The sequence below is a fragment of the Euleptes europaea genome, chromosome 6, assembly GCF_029931775.1.
Source record: "Euleptes europaea isolate rEulEur1 chromosome 6, rEulEur1.hap1, whole genome shotgun sequence".
NCBI classification, from domain to species: domain Eukaryota; kingdom Metazoa; phylum Chordata; class Lepidosauria; order Squamata; family Sphaerodactylidae; genus Euleptes; species Euleptes europaea.
This window is the reverse complement of record NC_079317.1, coordinates 82478104-82499876: the sequence shown is the minus strand read 5'-3', so window position 1 is coordinate 82499876 and position 21773 is coordinate 82478104. Positions and strand designations below refer to the sequence as shown.

At 43.3% G+C, this 21773-nt stretch overlaps 1 protein-coding gene across 1 annotated transcript in view; it reads left to right on the top strand.

Moving 5' to 3' along the window:
• The first annotated feature begins 12214 nt into the window (after window positions 1–12214).
• The window catches only part of USP47 (ubiquitin specific peptidase 47), a 73856-nt gene continuing 64297 nt past the window's right edge, over window positions 12215–21773 (top strand). Inside the window, exon 1 of the mRNA XM_056850760.1 lies at window positions 12215–12254. Coding sequence (XP_056706738.1) covers window positions 12216–12254 — 39 coding nt within the window. The 5' untranslated portion in view covers window position 12215. The remainder of the gene's footprint in view (window positions 12255–21773) is intronic.

The window sequence follows — 21773 nt, the reverse complement described above, 5'->3', positions numbered from 1 at the left end:
AACCGCATTTATGACCATCTAGAACGGGCTCTCTTACGAGAGAGAATTCACACTACCCGCAGAGAACTTGCTGCCACAGACAAGGAGTTGTTTTCCTTACATATCAATACTAGCCACAAAATGAGAAGCCATGATTGGGACAAGATTGATAATCTCACCTACAGAAAAATGGAACAGGGGTTAACCAGCCATACTTCCAGACAGAAGCAAAAGTTTAACAAATTACAGGAAAGAAGACAGAACAGTCCAAAACTTGACAACAAACGGATTATCTTCAATCTGACAGACCGACAACTCTCACCTGAAGAAACTTCCATCTTAGCTAAGGGAGGAAACTTTGCAGTCACTCCCACCCAAATTCCAGTGGAAGACATCATTGCAAATGTAGAATCTGCCATTCGTAATCTACCTGAAGAAGATGCTGAGGAAATAAGAGGAGAGACAGCAAGAATTCTACGAAAAGCAAAGCCCCCTGCTAGCAATATAACACGCAAGGAGAGAAACGCCATCAAGACCCTCAATGCAGATCCAGAAATCATTATTCTACCAGCTGACAAAGGCAATGCCACAGTGATCATGAAAACAGAAGAATACAAAAAGAAGATTGAGGAACTTCTGGACCCTGCCACATACAAAAAACTAAAACGAGATCCAACTTGCAAAATTACCAGGAAAACTAGCATTCTGATCAAGAATTCCACTCTTCATCCCGACACACACAGAAAACTATGCAAGACTGAAGCACAACCACCACGATTATATGGACTACCTAAAATTCATAAGGATTCCGTTCCACTCCGACCCATCGTGAGTGCCATTGGTTCCCCAACATATGAATTAGCTAAATATTTGACCACCCTCCTACAGGACCACATTGGAAAAACCACTTCTTACATCAAAGATTCAACTCACTTCATCAACAAAATCAGTCCGTTAAGACTCAATCCAAAGGATATATTAATCAGTTTTGATGTTGTATCCCTCTTTACCAAGGTTCCAGTTAAAGACACAATCTCATTGATTAACCAGATTTTTCCAGAAGATATAACAGCCTTATTTCACCATTGTTTGACAACAAGTTATTTCCTATGGGATCAAGAATTTTATGAACAGATTGATGGAGTAGCTATGGGAAGTCCACTCAGTCCAGTAATAGCAAACTTTTACATGGAATATTTTGAAAAGACAGCATTAGAATCAGCACCTTACAAACCTACAGTCTGGTTCAGGTTCGTAGATGATACATTTACCATTTGGAGCCATGGTGAAGAAAAATTAATGGACTTTCTAAACCATCTTAATAATATCCATCCAAACATTCAGTTTACCATGGAAAAGGAAATTGAGGGTAAACTCCCATTTCTTGATACCCTTGTCATCCGTAAATCAAACCTTCAGTTAGGTCACAAGGTCTACCGGAAACCAACTCACACAGATCGCTACTTACACAAAAACTCCAACCACCACCCCCGACAGAAAAGAGGAATAATCAAAACATTAATGGACCGTGCAAGACGGATCTGTGAACCACAGTTTCTCAAGGAAGAAACTAACCATCTAAATCACGCACTGCTAGCAAACGGCTACTCCAAGAATGAAATCAGAAGGGCCATTGAACCAAACAAAAATCAGAAAACTCAAGAAAAACAGTCTCCCATAGGAAAGGTATTCTTGCCATTTATTAAAGGAGTCACTGATAGGATGGAGAAACTTTTGAAAAAACATAACCTACAAACAGTGTTTAAACCCACCAAGAAAATACAACAAATGCTACGATCAGCAAAAGACAAAAGAGACCCCCTCACCTCTGCAGGAGTATATCGTATACCTTGCAGCTGTGGAGAAGTTTACATCGGGACCACAAAACGCAGCATACAAACAAGGATAAAAGAACATGAAAGATACTGCAGACTTGGCCAACCTGAGAAATCAGCAGTGGCTGAACATGGACTGACACAAACAGGACACAGGGTCTTATTCCAAGACACTGAAAGACTGGACAATTCTACCAACTATTTTGTCAGATTGCACAGAGAAGCCATTGAAATTCACAAACATCAGCACAACTTTAACAGAAAAGAGGAGAGTTTAAGAATGAATAAGGCTTGGCTTCCTGCCCTGAAAAACCTCCAGACAAAGACAACATTCAACAATAGCCATACAGATTAGTTTTGGATTACACACATTAACAGATCACTTCAGGATACAATGGTTCCATATTAACATACCATACCCTCATTAGCACATTATCTTGATACTTACAGGACAATACTTTTGCAGGACAATACTCAGCTCAAACCCAACCCCTTTCTGACTATATATTACTCTTTCTACACCCTTGACACTGAGAGACACTGTCCTTCAGTGTTACTACTCTGAAGATGCCTGCCACAGTTGCTGGCGAAACGTCAGGAAAGAAAATTCCAAGACCACGGTTACACAGCCCGGATAACCTACAAGAACCAATGAACTCTGACCGTGAAAGCCTTCGACAATATTCAGAATTATTTTTGAGTGATTTGTGTTTTTCCCCAGATAATGGATGGAGAAAGAATAGTCGGCAAACTATTTTACTTTCAAAGTCCAGTACTGGGCTATGTAATCCTATGCATGTCTTTTTAGAAGCGTGGGACTTCTTTCCCAGATAAGTATAATTCAGACAGTACTTGGTAGGTAGAAAACAACCATAGAACACAGTAAGATTTACTTCTACATAGGATTGGGTGGCGAGTCAGTTTCAGACTAGGAAAACAGGTCTCAAAAGTTGTTCCAGTGCACTGCAACCTAATATTAAACCTGCAAGTATTTGTCCATGTGTTCTATAAGCATCCCTATTAAACTGGATTGGCCATCGGCCAGCATTTCTGTTTCCTCATCCACTCAATCAAATGCAGAGTGTAGACAGCATAAAATAATTGATAAACAAGATTTCTACAAATGCACCAAAATTTGTTTACCTCTACATCAGTAAAAGTGATGGATCCTAAGAAGTGCAAGATGCTAAGTGCAAGAGGATAAGAAGGGCAGGGGAGAGGGTATCGAGCTAAAACAATTAAAAGACAATGATGGATGACTAGCAAAGTTCTAATTTTTTAAAATGTTGTGGTAGTTTTGCAATACAGCTTAATTGTCTTATAGAACTGATAGGTAATAAGACACAGCTAACCACTTTTAGAAAGCTTTTTGTTCTGAGAGCAATACCAACAAATGATTCTTAAAAGCAATGCCAGTCTACAAAAGCTGATGAGTTCTGAAAATAATAGGAGGTACCTGGGCCCGTAATCTTGCAATACGATATAACTGGTCATCCTAAAGGGACTTTCCAGCAGGTAGGCTCAGGCCATCATGGGCGGGGGGGGGGGGAGTATGAGAAACCAACTAGAAACAATATGAATTTAACCAATTTAAAACAACATGAATTTTTGAAGGCCCCCCCCCCCACAATTAACATACATTGCCAATGCAGAGTTGCGGTGGAAAATGACATTCAGTAAACAAGAAATGTTCATATGGGTGCAAGGTTAACAATAAATACAAATGCAAACATTACCTCACCTTTTCAACTACAGAACAGTTAGGACATTCATACATGTGAAAAAGAAAATGGTATTAGAACTGGCCCTTGGTATTTGGCAACTAGTGTCAAAACTCCAGGGGCACCTTATAGAACTCCAGTTCTATTGAACAAGTCACAGGCCTGTATTATATACAAACATCCCTCTGTAAATATACACCTGTAAATAAAGTCTTCACAGCTCTGTAGCATCCTGTGTATGAAGATATCTCAGCTCCAGCATCCCAAGGAAATGGCCAAATCCAAGAAGTTCCATACCTGCTGGTATTACAAAACACTCCTGTGTGTGTTAAGTGCCGTCAAGTCGCTTCCGACTCATGGCGACCCTATGAATTAAAGTCCTCCAAAATGTCCTGTCTTTAACAGCCTTGCTCAGATCTTGCAAACTGAAGGCTGTGGCTTCCTTTACTGAGTCAATCCATCTCTTGTTGGGTCTTCCTCTTTTCCTGCTGCCCTCAATTTTTCCTAGCATGACTGTCTTTTCCAGTGACTCTTGTCATCTCATGATGTGACCAAAACACTCCTACAGTAATGATAATAGACTCTGCAAACAGGAACCCACGAGGACTTGCGGGGGGCATCTCATTCCCCCCCCACACACTATTTCCTCTTTCCCTCTCCTAAAAGACTCCACAAACGCTTCCCTTTTCCTGCTTCCTTATCTCCTTAAGGTTGCCAGTTCCAGGTTGGGAAATGCCTGGAGATTTGGGGGTGGAGCCTTGGGGGGCAAGGTTTGATGATGGAAGCAACATCAGCAGGTGTAATACCGTAGAGTCCACACTCCAAAGCAGCCATTTTCTCTAGGGGAACTAATCTCTGTAATCTGGAGAGCAGTTGTAATTGGCAATCCTAGTTCCCATGGAGGAGATGGCCGCTTTAAGGGTGGAGTCAATGGGACTTACTTGGGCTTGCCATCCTCCAGGTTGAGCCTGGAGATCCCCCAGAATTACAATTGAACTCCTGAAAACAGAGATCTGTCCCCCTGGAGAAAATGGCTGCTTTGGAGGGTGGACTCTGTGGCATTATAACCTTGAGACAGCAAGGGGAAAAAGTCTGCTGCAGTACAAGACAGCTCTGTGTGTTGAGTCAGTGGGGGAAAAGTCATGGTGAATGATAAAGGGGACTGGATGGAACCGCTGTGCTCCTGTGCTCCTGACTCTGTGAAACTACCAGATAAGCACCAAATGTTGACGTTTCACGTCTTAGCATGGAACTAGGATAAAAGTTCATTCCCCAGTACAATCCGGGCTCTGTCTTTCTGCTTGTCAATGCAGTCTGAGCCACAGCTGCAATAAAACTGTTTTCTCGACTAACAGTCTTGGGTCTCTCTCCTCCATGAACCTCCATTTTCCCGCAACAACCTGCTGAGGCCTCTTCCCTCCCCAAACCCTGTCCTCCTCAGACTCCAGCACAAAATAAATTTAATTAAGCCATTTCTTAATTTTTTTTTACATTGTTGAAATACCTTGGAATTTCCCTGTGTTTTTTTCTTATCTCTTCTGAAGACTTCTACCTGTTGACACAGGCTAGCACTCGCTCTTATGCCCTTAGCAAACCCTTTAGATCTTGTTTTTGCATTTCACTAGCATCTCTGCTACAAGCTGCTTGCTCAACAGTTTCTAGGCCATCACACTCTTAATTCTAGCTACAGGATTATGGGGGAATTTGGCTTCAGCAAGACTGCCAGTAGAAAAAAAAATGCAGCTGTACGGATAAAAAATTGCTTCATCTTCTTTGTGCAGTTGTGTATATCCTTGACTGTGGGATTATGTTCCACTCCCCCACCCACCCTTACTAATTAGTTGAGCTTTCTCTTGTAAGACTCAGGATGGAAAGGCCTTCTTTGATGCTTATGAAGGTAGGAAGGAATTTCACACTTTGCCGTGCGTCATTCATCTGCAAGGAAAGAATGTTACAGCGTGCTGGGTGCATTACTTGGAATCAATTATTGACTTGTCTTCTTGGCACAGAATACCTGGCAAAACGGAGTCTGCAGGAGCCTTGTTTACTTTGGGACATGTACCTCTCTTGTGGATGAGTGCTAACAGTGTTCGCAGCTGAACTACTGCCGAAAGAGTTGAAACTGGTTGTTTCTCAAAGAATGCAAAGTTGTTGGTTTAAATGTTGTTTTCATGGTGGTTATAAATCCAAGTGACACAGAACCTTTGCAGCATTCTCATATTGTTTACAATGAAGTTCCAGCTTGAAATGCAGAGAATGCAGAAGTCCATCTATAGACAAACCACTGATTCTGCAATACGTGAACATTCCCGAACAGTGGGCACCCCATTGATTATCCACACAAACCAGAGTATAATAGGTGAATAACCTCTAAATGTTCAGTGACTAATGCATCATTGAAAAACATACCGGTACTTCATCCTTCCCACACAATTTACTTCTGCGTGTAATTTGGACAGAATATTAATCATTTCCCCATGAATGTGTTTCTAGCTGTCATTCTTTATCATAATCAAACCTGGGTCCAAAGTAATGTTATGGAATGTTGTCTGTCTCAAGCAATAGTTGCTGGTATTATTCTTTCCTTAATCCAAAACTTTATTTTCAAATTATGAAGATTTTAAAAAACATTCTTAGCTAATGACTCCTCTTTGGAAGACTGTCAGGTGTTTCAGTAAAGCCATTCGATTAGGGTAGCATGTTAATTGCCAATTATATAACAGTACTGAAATATGTATCTTACAAATTGCGCTGCAAAAAATAAAAGTATGCGTGTAAGAAAAAATTGAAAACATTCTATTACCGTATTTGTTTAAGCACTGGAAGATTCCAACGCTGGCCTATGGAGGCACAGTTATGCCCCTGCAGTGCAAACATGATTGAGTCAATTATTCATATTTTCCTGAACTGTGAATTTTATAAGGAACTCAGAAATCACCTAATCTCGCCTCTGCTGTCCAGGTTCTCTGGATACACTAGCCACTCCAGTCATGATAGTGTTTTAATGGTGACTTTTTTGCTTGAAGACAAGAATCCCACCATCTCACATACAGTGGCAACGTTTTGCCATATTGCTACCAGAATAGAGATCGTTGTTGCAATGTGAAACAGCTCACTAATTATACTATTGTATGATTGTGTACTGTTGTGATTGCTTTTTTATTGTTATGCTGGTAAATGACTGTATTTAATAAATCTGTTTAAGCACTTATGAACAGAAATCCATTAAAAATCTAAATCCAATTCACACACATTTCAAACTGGTTTTTATCAGTGATGTGCCCTATCCACTGACTGAGCTACTGTGAGGTCCTGGAATAGAGACAAAATCAGGAACAGAATGTGAACAGACACTATTAAGTTCTTTGATAGAAGTAAAAGGCAAATGTGCCTGGGTAAACTTCCCACGGGTCTTAGATACCAGTGGCCTATGTACTGTTTGAAGGAAATAGGAACCCAGACCTGCTAGGTAGGTGGGGACCCTGAAGTCTTAGGCTGCAATCCTGATAACACATTCCTGGGAGTAAGCCCTGTTGAATAAGATGGGTCCTACTTCTGCATAGACCCACTTACAGTAAAGGATAAAAGGTAAGACAGCTAAATGAAGACTGACAGAATATGCAAAAAATAAGGTGAGTACAAAAGGCATGTTAGCAGGAAAAAAAACAGAATTCTGCACACGTAAAAAGGGTTGATTTTGTTGGTTGTTATCAGAGAAAATAAAACAGAAGTCAAATGGCAAGTTAGAGACTAATAAAATTTGTTCCAGCATTAGTTTTTGTGAGGCAGAATTCACTTCTTGCATCTAAATTGACTTATCCATTTTGGTTATAAGGGAAGACTATGTACTGAAGGTAGATGTCACTTTTGGCCCTAGTGTGTTTTTTTCCTGCAGATCTGAGAAATTTTCAAACAACCAAAAGATCTAATGGCACAATCCAGTTTTCTGGGGGCACACCATCTACTTGGTGGGGAGGGACGGGAGTTGGCATAAACCCATGAAGCTGCTTTATACTGAGTCAGCCCATTGGTCCACCATGGTCACTGCTGTCTACTCAAAGACTCTGCTGGGCCTCAGCTCCTTGTAATGGGAGATGCTGCGGATTGAACCTGGGACCTTCTGCATACAAAGCAGATGCTGTACCCCCTGAGACATGGGCCCATTCCTCTCTGGATCCTGGGAATTTAGTTCCCTTTAGTCATCTTTTCTCAATGACCCTTCCAACCAGCAGCCACATGCCAGAACCCTGCTAGCCTGTCTCCTCCTATGCTGAATCCTACTTTCATAGAATCATAGAATCATAGAGTTGGAAGGGACCACCAGGGCCATCAAGTCCAACCCCCTGCACAATGCAGGAAATTCACAACTACCTCCCCCCTCCACACCCCTAGTGACCAGAAGATGGCCAAGATGCCCTCCCTCTCATCATCTGCCTAAGGTTTTTTAAAAAACTTTTTTTTAAGAAACAGGATTTCAGTGACATCTTATTTATTTCCTGTACAGAACTGTACCAAGAGGTGCTGAGCCCCATTTACATGTCCCCATGCTGTATTATGCTCCCAATAGCTGGCCCTGACCAGAAGTCTAGCTGCAGCTTCTGAACACTTCAAGGGTAGCCCCAAGTACAGCACATTGCCATAGTTCAGTCTGGAGGTAATTAAGGCATGGACCACTGACGCTGTATCTGACTGACCCAAGAATGGATGCAGGTGACGTACCAGCTAGAGCTGGGCAAACACTCTCTGGGCAAACACTGTTTTCTGAATTTGTATATTGAGCTGTGTATTTCAGTTCTGCAGTGGTTCCTTTTCTTCCCCAAGTATCTGTTATGTAAAAGAGGAGAAAGCAACCAGCCATTATGTAAAAGAAGGGACAAGCACTTGCTTCTAAATCTATGCAATAATGGACGGCATTTAAAGTGTTGTATTTGGAGTTGGGCCTTGACCTGGATATCCCAGGCTAGCCTGATCTCTTCAGATCTCAGAAGCTAAGCAGGGTCGACCCTGGCAAGTATTTGGAAGGGAGACCTCCAAGGAATACCAGGGTTGTGAGGCAGAAGCACGCAATGGCAAACCACCTCTGAACATCTCTTGCCTTGAAAACTCCATGAGAGGTCGCCAAAAATCAGATGTGACTTGATGGGGAAAAATAGAGTTGGAAATGGGGAAAATTCCTTTTTGAAAGGACCCTTTTTAGTTGAAAAGTTGGAAATTTAAAGATATAACACCACAAAGAGCTCAAATCACACTTCCTCAGAAGTAAGCTACATTTAGCACTTTTCTGGAAGTAAGCTATGATTGGGTGGGGAAATTCCTGGAGATTTTGGGGGTAGAGCCTGGGGAGGGTGGAGTGTAGGGAAGAGACCTCAGCAGGGTATAATGCCATAGGGTCCACCCTCCAAAGTAGCCTTTCTCTCCAGTGTAACTGATCTTTGTTGTCTGAAGATTAGTTGTAATTCTGGGGGATCTCCAGGCTCAGCCTGGATGATGGCAACCCCAGAGTAAGCCCCACTAAATAGATCTGGGTAGAATTCTGAGTAGACTTATTTAGGATTGCAGGTCTACTTGGAATCCCACTCAAGTCTATTCAATGGGGATTACTCTCAGGAAAGTGATAGGATTGCACTGTAACTTTAGTTAAATTAGATTTGAATATTATATAACTTCCAAAACAAAATCAGTAGCTATAGTGTTTAATGGCCCTGACCTGGATGGCCCAGGCTAGCCAGATCTCAGAAGCTAAGCAGGGTCAGCCCTGGTTAGTACTTGGATGGGAGACCACCAAGGAATACCAGGGTTGCTGTGCAGAGGAAGGCACTGGCAAACCACCTCTGTTAGTCTCTTGCCTTGCAAACCCCATAAGGGGTCGCCATAAGTCGGCTGCGACTTGACGGCACTTTACACATGCACAGCTTCATTGCTACCGTTGCTTAGTTTAAAAAGCGACAGACCAGTCGAAAACAGAGTGTTTTAAAAGCGAAAAAAAGTAAACACTTATTAAAAACTCTGGGTGGGACGATGAGAGCAGTTGATGGGCTTTCTTGGAAAGAAGGACAATTTGTTCTCATTATTATTCCTCCTACTCTACACTGCAGTGTGTGTGAGTTCTTCATGTGCTAATGGCACTCGTACAAGTATGCATAAGTTTCAGTTCTGCTAGTTGGAAGGAACCTTTGAGGCGAGCTTCATTGACAGAGACTGTGAAAACGCACGAGAGGGTTTTGCCTTGGATTCGCCGCTCTCTAGATGCACATTTTCCCCATCTGAATTCTCAAAACTGTGCATTGCGTGGGGGCGGGGGGGGGGCTTATTGTTGATTAGTAAGAATTCGGCTGGGGGAAATGTGCATTTAAAGAGCTGCAAATCCAAGGCCATTTATGCATTTTTTTTTTGCCGCTCTCTAGATGCATTTCCCCCCATCTGAATTCTCAAAACTCTGCAGGGGGGGGGGGGGCTTATGTTTGAGTTTTGAGAATTTGGGTTACCGCACTTTGTATTCCCAGCGATGTATTAAGAGTTTGAAAATGTTATAAAAAACATCGCTTTAAAAGGGTTTGCACTAGGTATTCCCAGCGATGTATTAAGAGTTTGAAAATGTTATAAAAAATACTGTTCGCACTTTGTTTGGCCCCTTTAGTTGTGAAGACGTCTTCCAACCATTTATAAGCCGTGGTATCCAAAACCCCTTTTAAAGTGGTGTTTTCTATAAGATTTTCAAACTCTTAATACATCGCTGGGAATACAAAGTGCGGTAACCCCCTTTGTTTGGCCCCTTTAGCTGTGAAGACGTCTTCCAACCACTTTTTAGCTGCGGCATCCAAAAACCCTTTTAACATGATGTTTTTTATAACATTTCCAAACTCTTGATACATCACTGGGAATACCTAGTGCGGTAACAGCCCAGATACCACGGCTTAAAAATGGTTGGAAGACGTCTTTGCAGCTAAAGGGGCTAAACAAAGTGCGAACAGTATTTTTTATAACGTTTCCAAACTCTTGATACATCGCTGGGAATACCTAGTGCGGTAACAGCTCAGATGTGTGTGGGTGTGTTAAGTGCCGTCAAGTCACTTCCGACTCATGGCGACCCTATGAATGAACAGCCCAGATACCACGGCTTATAAATGGTTGGAAGATGTCTTCGCAGCTAAAGGGGCCAAACAAAGTGCGAACAGTATTTTTTATAACATTTCCAAACTCTTGATACATCGCTGGGAATACCTAGTGCGGTAACAGCCCAGATGTGTGTGTGTGTGTGTTAAGTGCTGTCAAGTCGCTTCCGACTCATGGCGACCCTATGAACAGCCCAGATACCACGGCTTATAAATGGTTGGAAGACATCTTCACAGCTAAAGGGGCCAAAGTGCGAACAGTATTTTTTATAACATTTCCAAACTCTTAATACATCATATTGTTGAAGGCTTGCACAGTCAGAGTTCATTGGTTTCTGTAGGTTATCTGTGTGACCGTGGTCTTGGTATTTTCTTTCCTGATGTTTCGCCAGCAGCTGTGGCAGGCATCAAGATAATGTGCTAATGAGGGTGTGGTATGTTAATATGGAACCATTGCATCCTGATCTGTTAATGCGTGAAATCCAAAGCTAATCTGCATGGCTATTGTTGACTATAGTCTTTGTTAGTCTGGAGGTTTTCAGGACAGGAAGCCAAGCCTTATTCATTCTTAAACTCTCTTCTTTTCTGTTAAAGTTGTGCTGATGTTTATGAATTTCAATGGCTTCTCTGTGCAATCTGACAAAACAGTTGGTCGAATTGTCCAGTCTTTCAGCATCTTGGAATAAGACCCTGCGTCCTGTTTGGGTCAGTCCATGTTCAGCCACTGCTGATTTCTCAGGTTGGCCAAGTCTGCAGTATCTTACATGTTCTTAATACAGGGGTGGGGAACGTCAGGCCCAGGGGCCGTTTCAGGCCCGCGAAACTATTTGGTCTGTCCCTTCATGGGTCCTGGCAGAGCTCCCGCTCAGAAGGGATCTAAGACTGGCGACCATTTTCTGCCACCAGGTGGGTGAGCGCACCACCGGTTGGATGCCTACCTGCTTGCCCGTGCCCCGGGGGGGGTGTCATCTGGGGCAGCTGCCTGCTTGGGGCTTGGTGAGCTAATTTTTAAGTTGATAATGTAGTACGGCCCGTGAACGATGTCATAAATATCCAGATGGCCCTTGGTGGAAAAAAAGGTCCCCCCCCCCCCGTCTTAATACATCGCTGGGCATACCTAGTGCGGTAATAGCTTTGGGCTGGGGGGAAACGCGCATGGAGAGAGCGGGGAATCCAAGGCAAAAACCTCCCGTGCGTTTTGTCCCTCATTCTGTGCAGCGGTTGACCCGGGCCAAGCGGGTCCCCCGTGCGGGAAAACCGCCCCCAACCCCGCAGTGCCTCTCCCCAGGCCGAAAGGCAGCCGGAGGAACGATTCCCTCCTGGCCGGCCGCGTCTCGCGAGAGGCTCGTCGTCGGCGATTGGGCCATTGATTGGCGCGGGCGGGGCGAGGGGCGGAGGGAGCCGAGGAGCTGCTGTTGCCCTTCTCGAGCGGAAGGGGGAGCCGTTCGGGGAGGAGGGACGGACGGGCGGAGATAACGATGAGTCGGCCGCGCCGCCTCGCCTCCTCGCGAGGCCCCTCTTGCTGACGACGACCCCCGCCCGAGCCCGCCGCGGGGCCTAGGCCGGCGATGGTGCCCAGCGAGGAGAACCAGGCGGTCCCCAAAGAGGTGAGGCGGCGGGCCGGGCCTAGCGCCTCGGACCGGGAGGCTGCGAGGCCAGGGCCCGGGGTGGGAGGCGGAGGGGCCTGGCGTCGCTCGGCGCCGGGGAGGTTGACGGGACGCGGGTGTGTGTGTGTGTGTGTGTGTGGCGCGTGTCTGGGCCTGTGGCTTGGGCAGGGGAGGCCCCGGGGAGACGGTTGACGGTTGGTGGGCTGTCGTCGTGGGGGGGGCGAGGGGGGAGGAGGAAACGTCAAAGGGGGAGGGTGTTCCCTTCTGGAGGAAGGCCCCCTCCCCCCCCCTTTGGGGCTCGTTCCCCAGGTAGCCGCGACGAGGCTTGAAACTTTTTTTTTTTGCGGCGCATTGGGGAGAGGAATGCTCGTTTTTGCGGCCTAGGCAAGGCTAACTACTTGTGCCCCCCCCCCAAAAAAAATTGCTAACCCATTTTCCAAAACAAATGGGGGAAAAATAAAAATAAAAGCCTGATGCATCCCCTACAAAACTGTTAATAAGGCGTTGTAACTGATTCTGTCCCATAGCACTGTTGCGGTACTTCCCTTTAAATTAATATATATATGAATTGTCAGTTGCATTCTCCCCTCCCCCCCCCCCAAGAAACTAATGTGTGGACAACGGTGCCCCTCCGGCCAGTTCTGCACCCCTCTGAGGTCTGCGCCCTAGGCGACCGCCTGGTTCGCCTTAATGGTAGCACCGGCCCTGGGTACAAGGTCCACTGGAGGCCGTAAGAAATGCAGCCGGGAAGCATTTCCTGGAGGATAAGGCCTGTTGAGCTTAAAGGGACTCGTTTTTGAGTAAACATGTTCAAGGTTGGCGTGGTTGTCGCTGTCCGGTTCTGTGTGGGTACACTCAGAAGTTGGTATGTGTGTGTTCAGTGCCGTCGAGTTGCTTCCGACTCCTGGCGACCCTATGAATGAAGTCCTCCCAAATGTCCTATCTTTGACAACCTTGCTCAGGTCTTGCAAATTGAGGGCCGTGGCTTCCTTTATGGAGTCCGTCCATCTCTTGTTGGGTCTTCCTCTTTTCCTGCTGCCCTCCACTTTTCCTAGCATGATTGTCTTTTCCAGTGACTCTTTGTCACTAGAAGTTGGTATAGGCAGCTTTAAAAGGGGGTTAGACAGATTCGTGAAGGACAGGTCTGTCAATGGCTACTAGCCATGGTGACTAAAAGGTGACTCTGTGTTCAGAGGCAGTAAACCTTTGAATCCCAGTGCCAGGAGGCAACCTCAGGGGAAGGCCTTGGCCTCTGTGCTCTGTTGTTGGGCCTCCAGAGGAATTGGTTGGCCGCTGTATGAGACAGGATGCTGGACTAAATGGATCACAGGTCTGATCCTGCAGGGCTCTTCTTATGTTCTTAAGTAAGTCCTGCTGTGTTTACTGGAGCTTATCATGAAAGCGTAAGCAGGAATCTTGTGGCTAACATCAAACTTCAAAAACTAAACAGTTGCTAAGGTGTTACAAGACTCTTGCTTATTTATACTGCAACCACCAGTATGACTCTGGATTTTGTAATTTGGGTTTGAAAAACACTGGAGCCTTGCAATATTAAAAGATTTGTGTGCTAGGTATGGAGTGAATACTGAAGAGAGGATACTGAAGTAATAGTAAGCTGGGTTTAATGACGTAGACAATATAGTCTCTGTCTAGGTTGGTGATCCCCACCCCAATATTTTATGTTTAAAGGAACATTTTTCACATCAGTGTGTTCATCATGGCAACCAGGGTGTTGCAGAAGTTTACTGGAGATACTTATAGGAACATACACATGGTCCACGTGGTGCTATGTTTGGGCCTGCTGGGTCTCTCCTGTCAGCTGAGAGTTCATCATAAATATATGTAACCTTTCGTTGTAGGGGAAGAGAAGTAACGATAGGCAAAATTGTCTTTCGGGTGAAGTTTTCTTGTTGTTGTTATCTTCTCATTGAAGAAGCTCCTGTACGTTTCCAAGGCACCCCAGAGTTTTTAGATAGATAGTTTGGAAACCATTAGCCTTCAAAATATGAGTACTCTTTTTTTGTACTCATAAGGAACTTGAATGTTATGAAATGAGGCTACTGGCATTCCTAGAAGAAAGGATTGTGTGAAAGTCTGTGAAGGCCAGGAAGAGGCTGACAGTAGTTTTCATTGTAAAATTTGCAGTTGTAGAAGAAAATGGAGCGGTATGTTTGTATGATATATCTTAACAGGGATTCTAAACATCTCCCTTTCTGTTGGCTGCTTCCCATTTTATGATGTAGGCTACATTTCTTACAAGGTGCTGTTGTGTCTTAAGCTGTAATGTGGGAACATGCAGTATGTGTGAGTTCTTTTTGTGCTAATAGCATTCATACAAGTATGCATAAATTTCAGTTTAGCTAGTTGGAAGGAACCTTTGAGGCAAGCTTAGTTTATTTCTAGTGAGTCATGCAGTACACTTCTAATACCTGCTAATTGTGTTTTTGAGGAAGAAATGTATTAAGCCTTAGGAATCCTGCTCCTAAACCTGTTCACAAGACATTTAAAATAATGCCCTGGTACAAACACGTTGGGTGCTTTGGGTCACACACAGAGCTTCATAGGGAACATGTAGGTCTCCCCGGCCCTACAGATACTTCTGAAAATAATTGTTGCATGTTCTGATGGGTGTTACTGGAGTGAGGGATGAGAGATTCAGATGTCATTTGCTGGTAGTCTGCGTGTGGGTAGTTTGCCTATGGAATTGGAAGGCCTTCGTTGTCCATGCACAGTGATTTTCCAGTTACATCTTATGCCTCCGTATGACGCTATGCAGCATCTATAGATGGAAAGGCCTCATAAAATAAAATTAATTGGGTTGCACTGTACAAAATGGTTTGTAAACTTGCGTGGATAAATGATTAGGAACTGTGGTGTCTTCTACTGGGTATAACTTGCTGTAAGTAGGATCCTGCTATGTAATTTTGCCTCATTTAATGTGTCATGTTAATACTCTTGCTTTGCTTCATTTCTGTTTTTAGATTTCAGGTTGGTTTCAGATTTCTGCAATCCTAATCTTATTGCGTTGTTTATTGAATGCCCCATCTTGATGATTATATTGATTCACTGTGTAATCTGCCTTGAATCCCAGTGAGAAAGGTGGACTGTAAATAATGTAAATAAATCCAGTCAGAAAGGATATTTACCCATAATGATAACTACTACAGACCATCCTAGTTACTAGAAGCCGCTGGCTGTGATCGGAATTACATGAATTATCAAAATGCATTTAGAAGTTAATTTTTTATTTCTTGAGTTAGGCAGAATTTCAGGTACCTCCCTTTTTGTATATATAAAGAAAATATAGGGACAGCAGAGGAAGATGATTCTATTGCATCCTCCAAACTCATCATATTTTGTAGAAAGTACAAAATGTAATTTTTAAATTATTTGTTGACAGTATAATTGGTATTAGTACTTTGCTTTATATTAGTTTCTATATTCTGTTTAATTATATTTTCTTGGACATAAGCTCAGAGTGGAATATACGGAGTTATAAAATTCTGCATTTTATATGAAATCATACTTAATGTTTAAAACTTACTCTGTTTTGTGTGTAATGGAAAAAGGAAATGATGTCATTGTGTATTTGATAATGAAAACAAAGGTGCGCAAGATAGGGTGTGGAAAGCCTTCTGAACTCTGAACAGGTGTATACAATTGATAATAGCCTTTTTTTTTTGCTAAGTTAATCATTGCTCTGTACTGATGTAAAATTGTACCTCATATATATTTGGTGATGTTATGAATACTTTCATAGAAGAATATTTCTTGATTTAAGAGCCATACATGGCTCAAAACACAACAAATAAAAGGCTTTCCCCCCAAATAGACTTACATTTTTTATTAGAATAATTAATCTTATTTTCTGTCTAGAAAGTGTTCTCCATACATCAGTTCTGTAATACTGTAGAAAAGTTCACAACAGCCCTACCTTGAAACCTAAATTCTAGGAAGTTCTTTGAAATATTTAAGTATGCATATAACACCTCAGTGGAATGTACAGAATTATAAAGAACCCTCATCAAAGGTCACTAACTTCTAGATAGTTACCTTAATAGTGCTTCAAGGATGTATAACTTCCATTTCCCCCCCCTAAAAGCAGGCCTTAATCAATTTTCTTTGCCTCTTGGAGCCAGACTTTTCTGATTTTACATTTTAATGACTGTATTTTCTAATAACCACCATCAAAACCTAATTTTAAACTCTTCACTATTTCTCATAACTCTATTAACATTAAGACAAAGTGTTGTGGTATATAAACATGGGGCAACCCTCAACTATCATTTCCAGAACAAAAAGCTAACCTCTAACCAGGGTTTGCCAACTTTTTCTACCATCTTAAGCTACTCCTCTGTCCCTGAGCATGTTACCAAGGTTTGTTCTGTCCTAGAAACAGAACATGGACTAGGAAGAGCATCAGAAATTAAATGCTGCTGTCAGTTAAGCAGAGCGGAGAAAATCACATGAAATAAAAGCTTTTAAAAAGCTTTTTGTAATCTCTTCCTGGGTCTTCAGAATGTACTGGCTACCAGTAGTTCCAGACCTACCTGTTGGAGACTCTGACCAAACTTCTCCCTGATTTCTCATAATTTCGTTATTGCTTTAAAAGGTTCAATTTAATTGACTATTAGAATGTTAAGAAATAAATTCATCTTCCACGCTTAACAGTGTAAAGTTGAGAGCCAGTGTGTGGTATAGTGGTTTGGACTAGGAACTGGGAGACCCAGGTTCAAATACCCACTCTGCCATAGAAGCATGCTGGATGACATTGGGTCTGTCACACTCTCTCAACCTGTCCTACCTTGCAGGGTTCGTTCGTTCTAAGGATAAAATGGAGGAGAATGGCATAAGCTGATTTGGGTGAGACAGGCAGGGTATACCGTATTTTTCGCTCCATAAGACGCACCTGACCATAAGACGCACCTAGTTTTTAGAGGAGGAAAACAAGAAAAAATATATTCTGAATCAAATGGTATACTGCCCCTGGAAGCCCGGCGTGGGGGGGAGTCTTTAAACTCCTCCGCGCTGCCATCCCAGGCAGCGCAGAGCACTTTCAAGACCCCCCCCCGGCTTCTAGGGACTCCCTGGAAGCTCGGCGGGAGGGGATCTTTAAACTCCTCCGTGCTGCCATCCCAGGCAGCGCAGAGCACTTTCAAGACCCCCCCCCCCGCCCGGCTTCTAGGGGCTCCCTGGAAGCCTGGCGGGGGGGTCTTTAAACTCCTCTGCGCTGCCATCCCAGGCAGAGTAGAGCACTTTCAAGACCCCCCCCCCCCGCCCGGCTTCTAGGGACTCCCTGGAAGCCCGGCAAGGGGGTCTTTAAACTCCTCCGCGCTGTCATCCCAGGCAGCACAGAGCACTTTCAAGACCTCCCCCCGCCCTGCTTCCAGGGACTCCCTGGAACCCCGGTGTGTGTGGGGGGGTGTCTTTAAAATGCTCTGCGCTGCCTGGGATGGCAGCGCGGAGGAGTTTAAAGACCCCCCCCCCCCGCCGGGCTTCCAGGGAGTCCCTAGAAGCCGGGCGGGGCAGTCTTGAAAGTGCTCTGCGCTGCCTGGGATGGTTTTGCCCAAGCTGAGTTGGACAGAGATTGAGAAAAGCCAAAATATTGGTGAGAGAGGTGTTACTAGGGTTGCCAACTTATCACTGGTCCGTATAGCTATCCCTTTAACATCAGTTTGATCTGCACCAAACACGGGGAATGTTTTTTACCTCCATGCCACCAAAAGCTTTCACTGTCCATTTCCATACATTTAAGCATCTAGTAAAGGGACAGGACATCTTTCTCCAGGCCTGTTGGCAACTCAGGTTGTTAGTGAAATTGTTTTAACTGGGAAATCGGAAAATTGAAATAATTCTTTTAGGAATTAGCAAGGAAGAGTGGGCTGGAGAGCCAAGAAGAGCAGAACTGGAGATGAAGTGGAGTTAAAGTCTCAGGTGTCAGGTTTGGCAAGGTGCAGGAATAGGGAGACTGCATCCTCTCCCTCCCATGCCAAGGGAGACATGGGGGAGGGGGACACAGGAAGTGACTAAGATCAGCTGGTGGTGTTTGTCCAGGCAGAAAACTGGAGCCTGACCTTGAAACAAAGTGACTAATAAAGGTTGATGTGAGTAGCAGTCTGTACTTTGGTCATGGCTCCTGGGTAGCATTCTTGTCATGAAACATCCTGTCAAAAACACACACATTCTGACCAGGATTGGGGTAGCATGATGATATCTGGCTTCCAAGTATTTTGAACTTGCTAAGGCTCCCGTTAGACTAGGAACGGGGAGAGTAACATCAGTGGGCTCATATTGAAGGTTGTGCTCTTGGCATTTCACTGTGTAGATTATTAATATTCTGAGCAATACCTGTTGCTCTTTCTTAGCAATATTATCACCGCATGGCACAGTTCAATTTGGTAAACAGTCAGATCAGTTTCTTTCCAGAAATGGCTTGAAGAGTGGGTTTGCAATTGGGATTCTGGCATCTTCTCCTGTTCTTTGGTGTCCATTGTAAAATATTTTGGAAGGTTTGTAATAATGTTCTGAGGGAGAGGGACTAGTTGACAATGGACTGCATATATAATATTCCAGTCCCACTGATCCCATATTTTTCCTCTTTCTGCATTTTCCCAAGACCCCCTAATAAGCCCATTGTGGTTGGGAAACTTGTATATCTTCACTTATGTTCTTTCTGGTATCTAAATCTGATCCTAGCCTTCAAAAAATTGAGGCTGTTCTAAAAATTTGGAATTTTTTAAGCCTTTGTAAAAATCCAAGATTGTAAAGCATTTAATTATTGTAGCTGAAAAATAGCTTCTTGTTAGCAGTATGGGATCATCTCAGCTCTACAATGAAATAGGAGTGATCCTTGAAGGATTTGAGATGAGCAACCCCCAGCACTGGTACAAGGATGAGATATATCCTACCACAGGCTAGAAAAAATTTGTCAGCTTAAGTGACTCTTCCTGGAGTAAGTTTCAAACTTTGTTCAATTGAGTGATAGGATACATGCTTTATAGTTGTTCACTGTTAAAAGTTGGCTTTTCTTTTCTATTTGTAGGTTAGATTAGACATGTTGTGTGTTTGGGAATTTTGGATCCATGGGAAAATGCAGAATTTTTTGGGAAAACTTAAATATGTCATATCAACATTACACTTACTCCTTTAACAACACACAATACATAATTTATAACTGAGCATGTAAAACTGTATTGTTTGGGCCAGTCATACACTCTCAGCTTAACCTGCCTCACTGGATTGTTGTGAGGATAAAATGAAGGAGAAGGTAATGCTATAAGCATCTCTGGGTTCCCCTTGGGGAGAAAGGTGATGTGTAAATGAAATAAGTAAATAAATATCCTCTCAACAACCCAGTGAAGTAAATAAGGTTGACATTATTGGATATCTGCCCCAGCAAGCTTCCTGGCAGAGAGGATTCCAACCTGAGTCTCCCTGATCCTTTTCTGACATTCTAACCACTACATCATATTGGCTCTCATGTTATGTATGTCTGAGGACTAAGCCTGGGGAGACCCAGGCTTCAACTCCCTGCTCATGGGTGACCTTGGGCCAGTCACTCTGTCTCAGACTAATCTACCTCACAGGTTGTAGTAATGACAAAATAGAGGAGGGAAGAGAACCATACATGACGATCTGAGCTCCTTGGAGGAAGGGTAGAACAAAAATGTACTAAATAATTATGGTTATACACAGGAGTGATCATTAATGTGTAAATTAGCTTACATTAAAATCTTCATACTACACATTTTGAGTGAGCAAAACCTTGTCTTTCTCTCATTCCCAAAGAGAAAATATTCCACTGGAATATTTTTCTGTCCCCCAAATCCCTTCCCTTAAGTCCATGGGAAAAGCCTGAATGGTTCTCAGTCTCCCACCCCTGTTTTTTTCTAAGTTGTCCCATCTCTAGGACTGATGGGTAACAGAATGATGCTTTGCACGTGCAAATCATATAATCTTGCTTCAAAATGTACGTGCTGAAGAACTTTGTTAGCAATGGAAATGTAGCAAGTAAACATCTTCCAGTAGAGATGGTACAAGCAGGTATTATCAGAAAAAAGGCTCAGGAATTTATTATGTATTTTTCACAGTCCCCAAGAAAAATGGGGACTGGAGAGTAAAACTAGACTTAAAATTCCTAAATACATTTGTACATGGCAGACACTTCTGAGTGAGTGAATGAATGATTACAGTCAAAGACCAGCACATTACCAGAAATGTTACACACAAAAACTTGATAAAGAAAGAGGCAGTACTTCAGAACAACCTGTAAAAAATACAACAATTCAAAAGGGAAAAATTACACAGTACAGTGGAAAATGTATGTGTTTTCTACATTTGTTTGTACACAGTTGCATAGGAAAAATATATACCCCAGGATACAAGTAAATCTAATCACTACTCCCAAGAAAACATGAATGAGAGAAATACAAAAGAACTAACCACATGTTTTGAATTATCTTCAGATAAATGTTACTCTTTTCTTCAGATATGAAATGTGCTTCTTTCTTGCGTGAAGCCACTGATAAAACTAAGAGCCGAAGATAAGTTTCTCTCAGGAAATTTTTCCGATTCTACATTTCCCCTTACATACAGTCTCTGTTTATCTGTAGTTGTCCCCAACATTTTGAGATGGGTTACTGAGCACCACCCCAACATGGCTGTCACAGAAGGTGGAGCCAGACATAGTACCTGCGTCATCACTTTGTAAAAGAATTGCAGAAGAAGAATAAAAAGAAATGCAAAAAAGTCAGGGCTCAGGGAGGGGGGGAGAAAAGGTGGGGGAAAGAAAAACTTGAAGGGGGAATAGAACCACAACCTTGGATGTTCACTGGTTTTCCTGATCTTCCCGTGGCTGCTGCTATTGCATCCCTGGGAAACCCTCTCATTTGGATGAGGGCAGCCAATAACAACTCCTGCTTTATAAAGGCCCTGCCTACTTTTTGAAAAGGTTGGCAGGTACCAGAGGAAGTGCCCTGGCCTGGATGGCCCAAACTAGATCTCAGAAGCTAAGCAGGGTTGGTCCTGGTTAGTACTTGAATGGGAGACCACCAAGGAATACCTGGGCCGCTATGTAGAGGAAGGCAATGGCAAACCATCTCTGTTAGTCTCTTACCTTGAAAACCCTACTGGGTTGCCATAAGTTGGCTGCAGCTTGACAGCACACTTTACACACACACACCAGAGGAAGTGCTGGCAGGCACCTTGGTGCCCACAGGCTTCAAAGTGGGTAACCCTGTGCAAAATGTAGGTTATGAAGTATTGCCCCAATGCTAAGCTCAGTAGCTCATGGAGGAACTGAAAAATGACAGTCCCAGACTGTGTACAATGCACTTGGCTCCTGGGTCTGGACCAGGCTTGTCCAGGCTTGTCCACGGTGTATTTGCTGCCTTATAACATTCATTAACAAGCTGAAGCAAAACTGAAGCTACAAGTGTGATTAATGTTTGTTTCAGTTTCTTCAAAACTGCAGAGCAGTGCCTCGTTTCTTTTGGGCTGGGGTGGCGGTTTGCATATCAT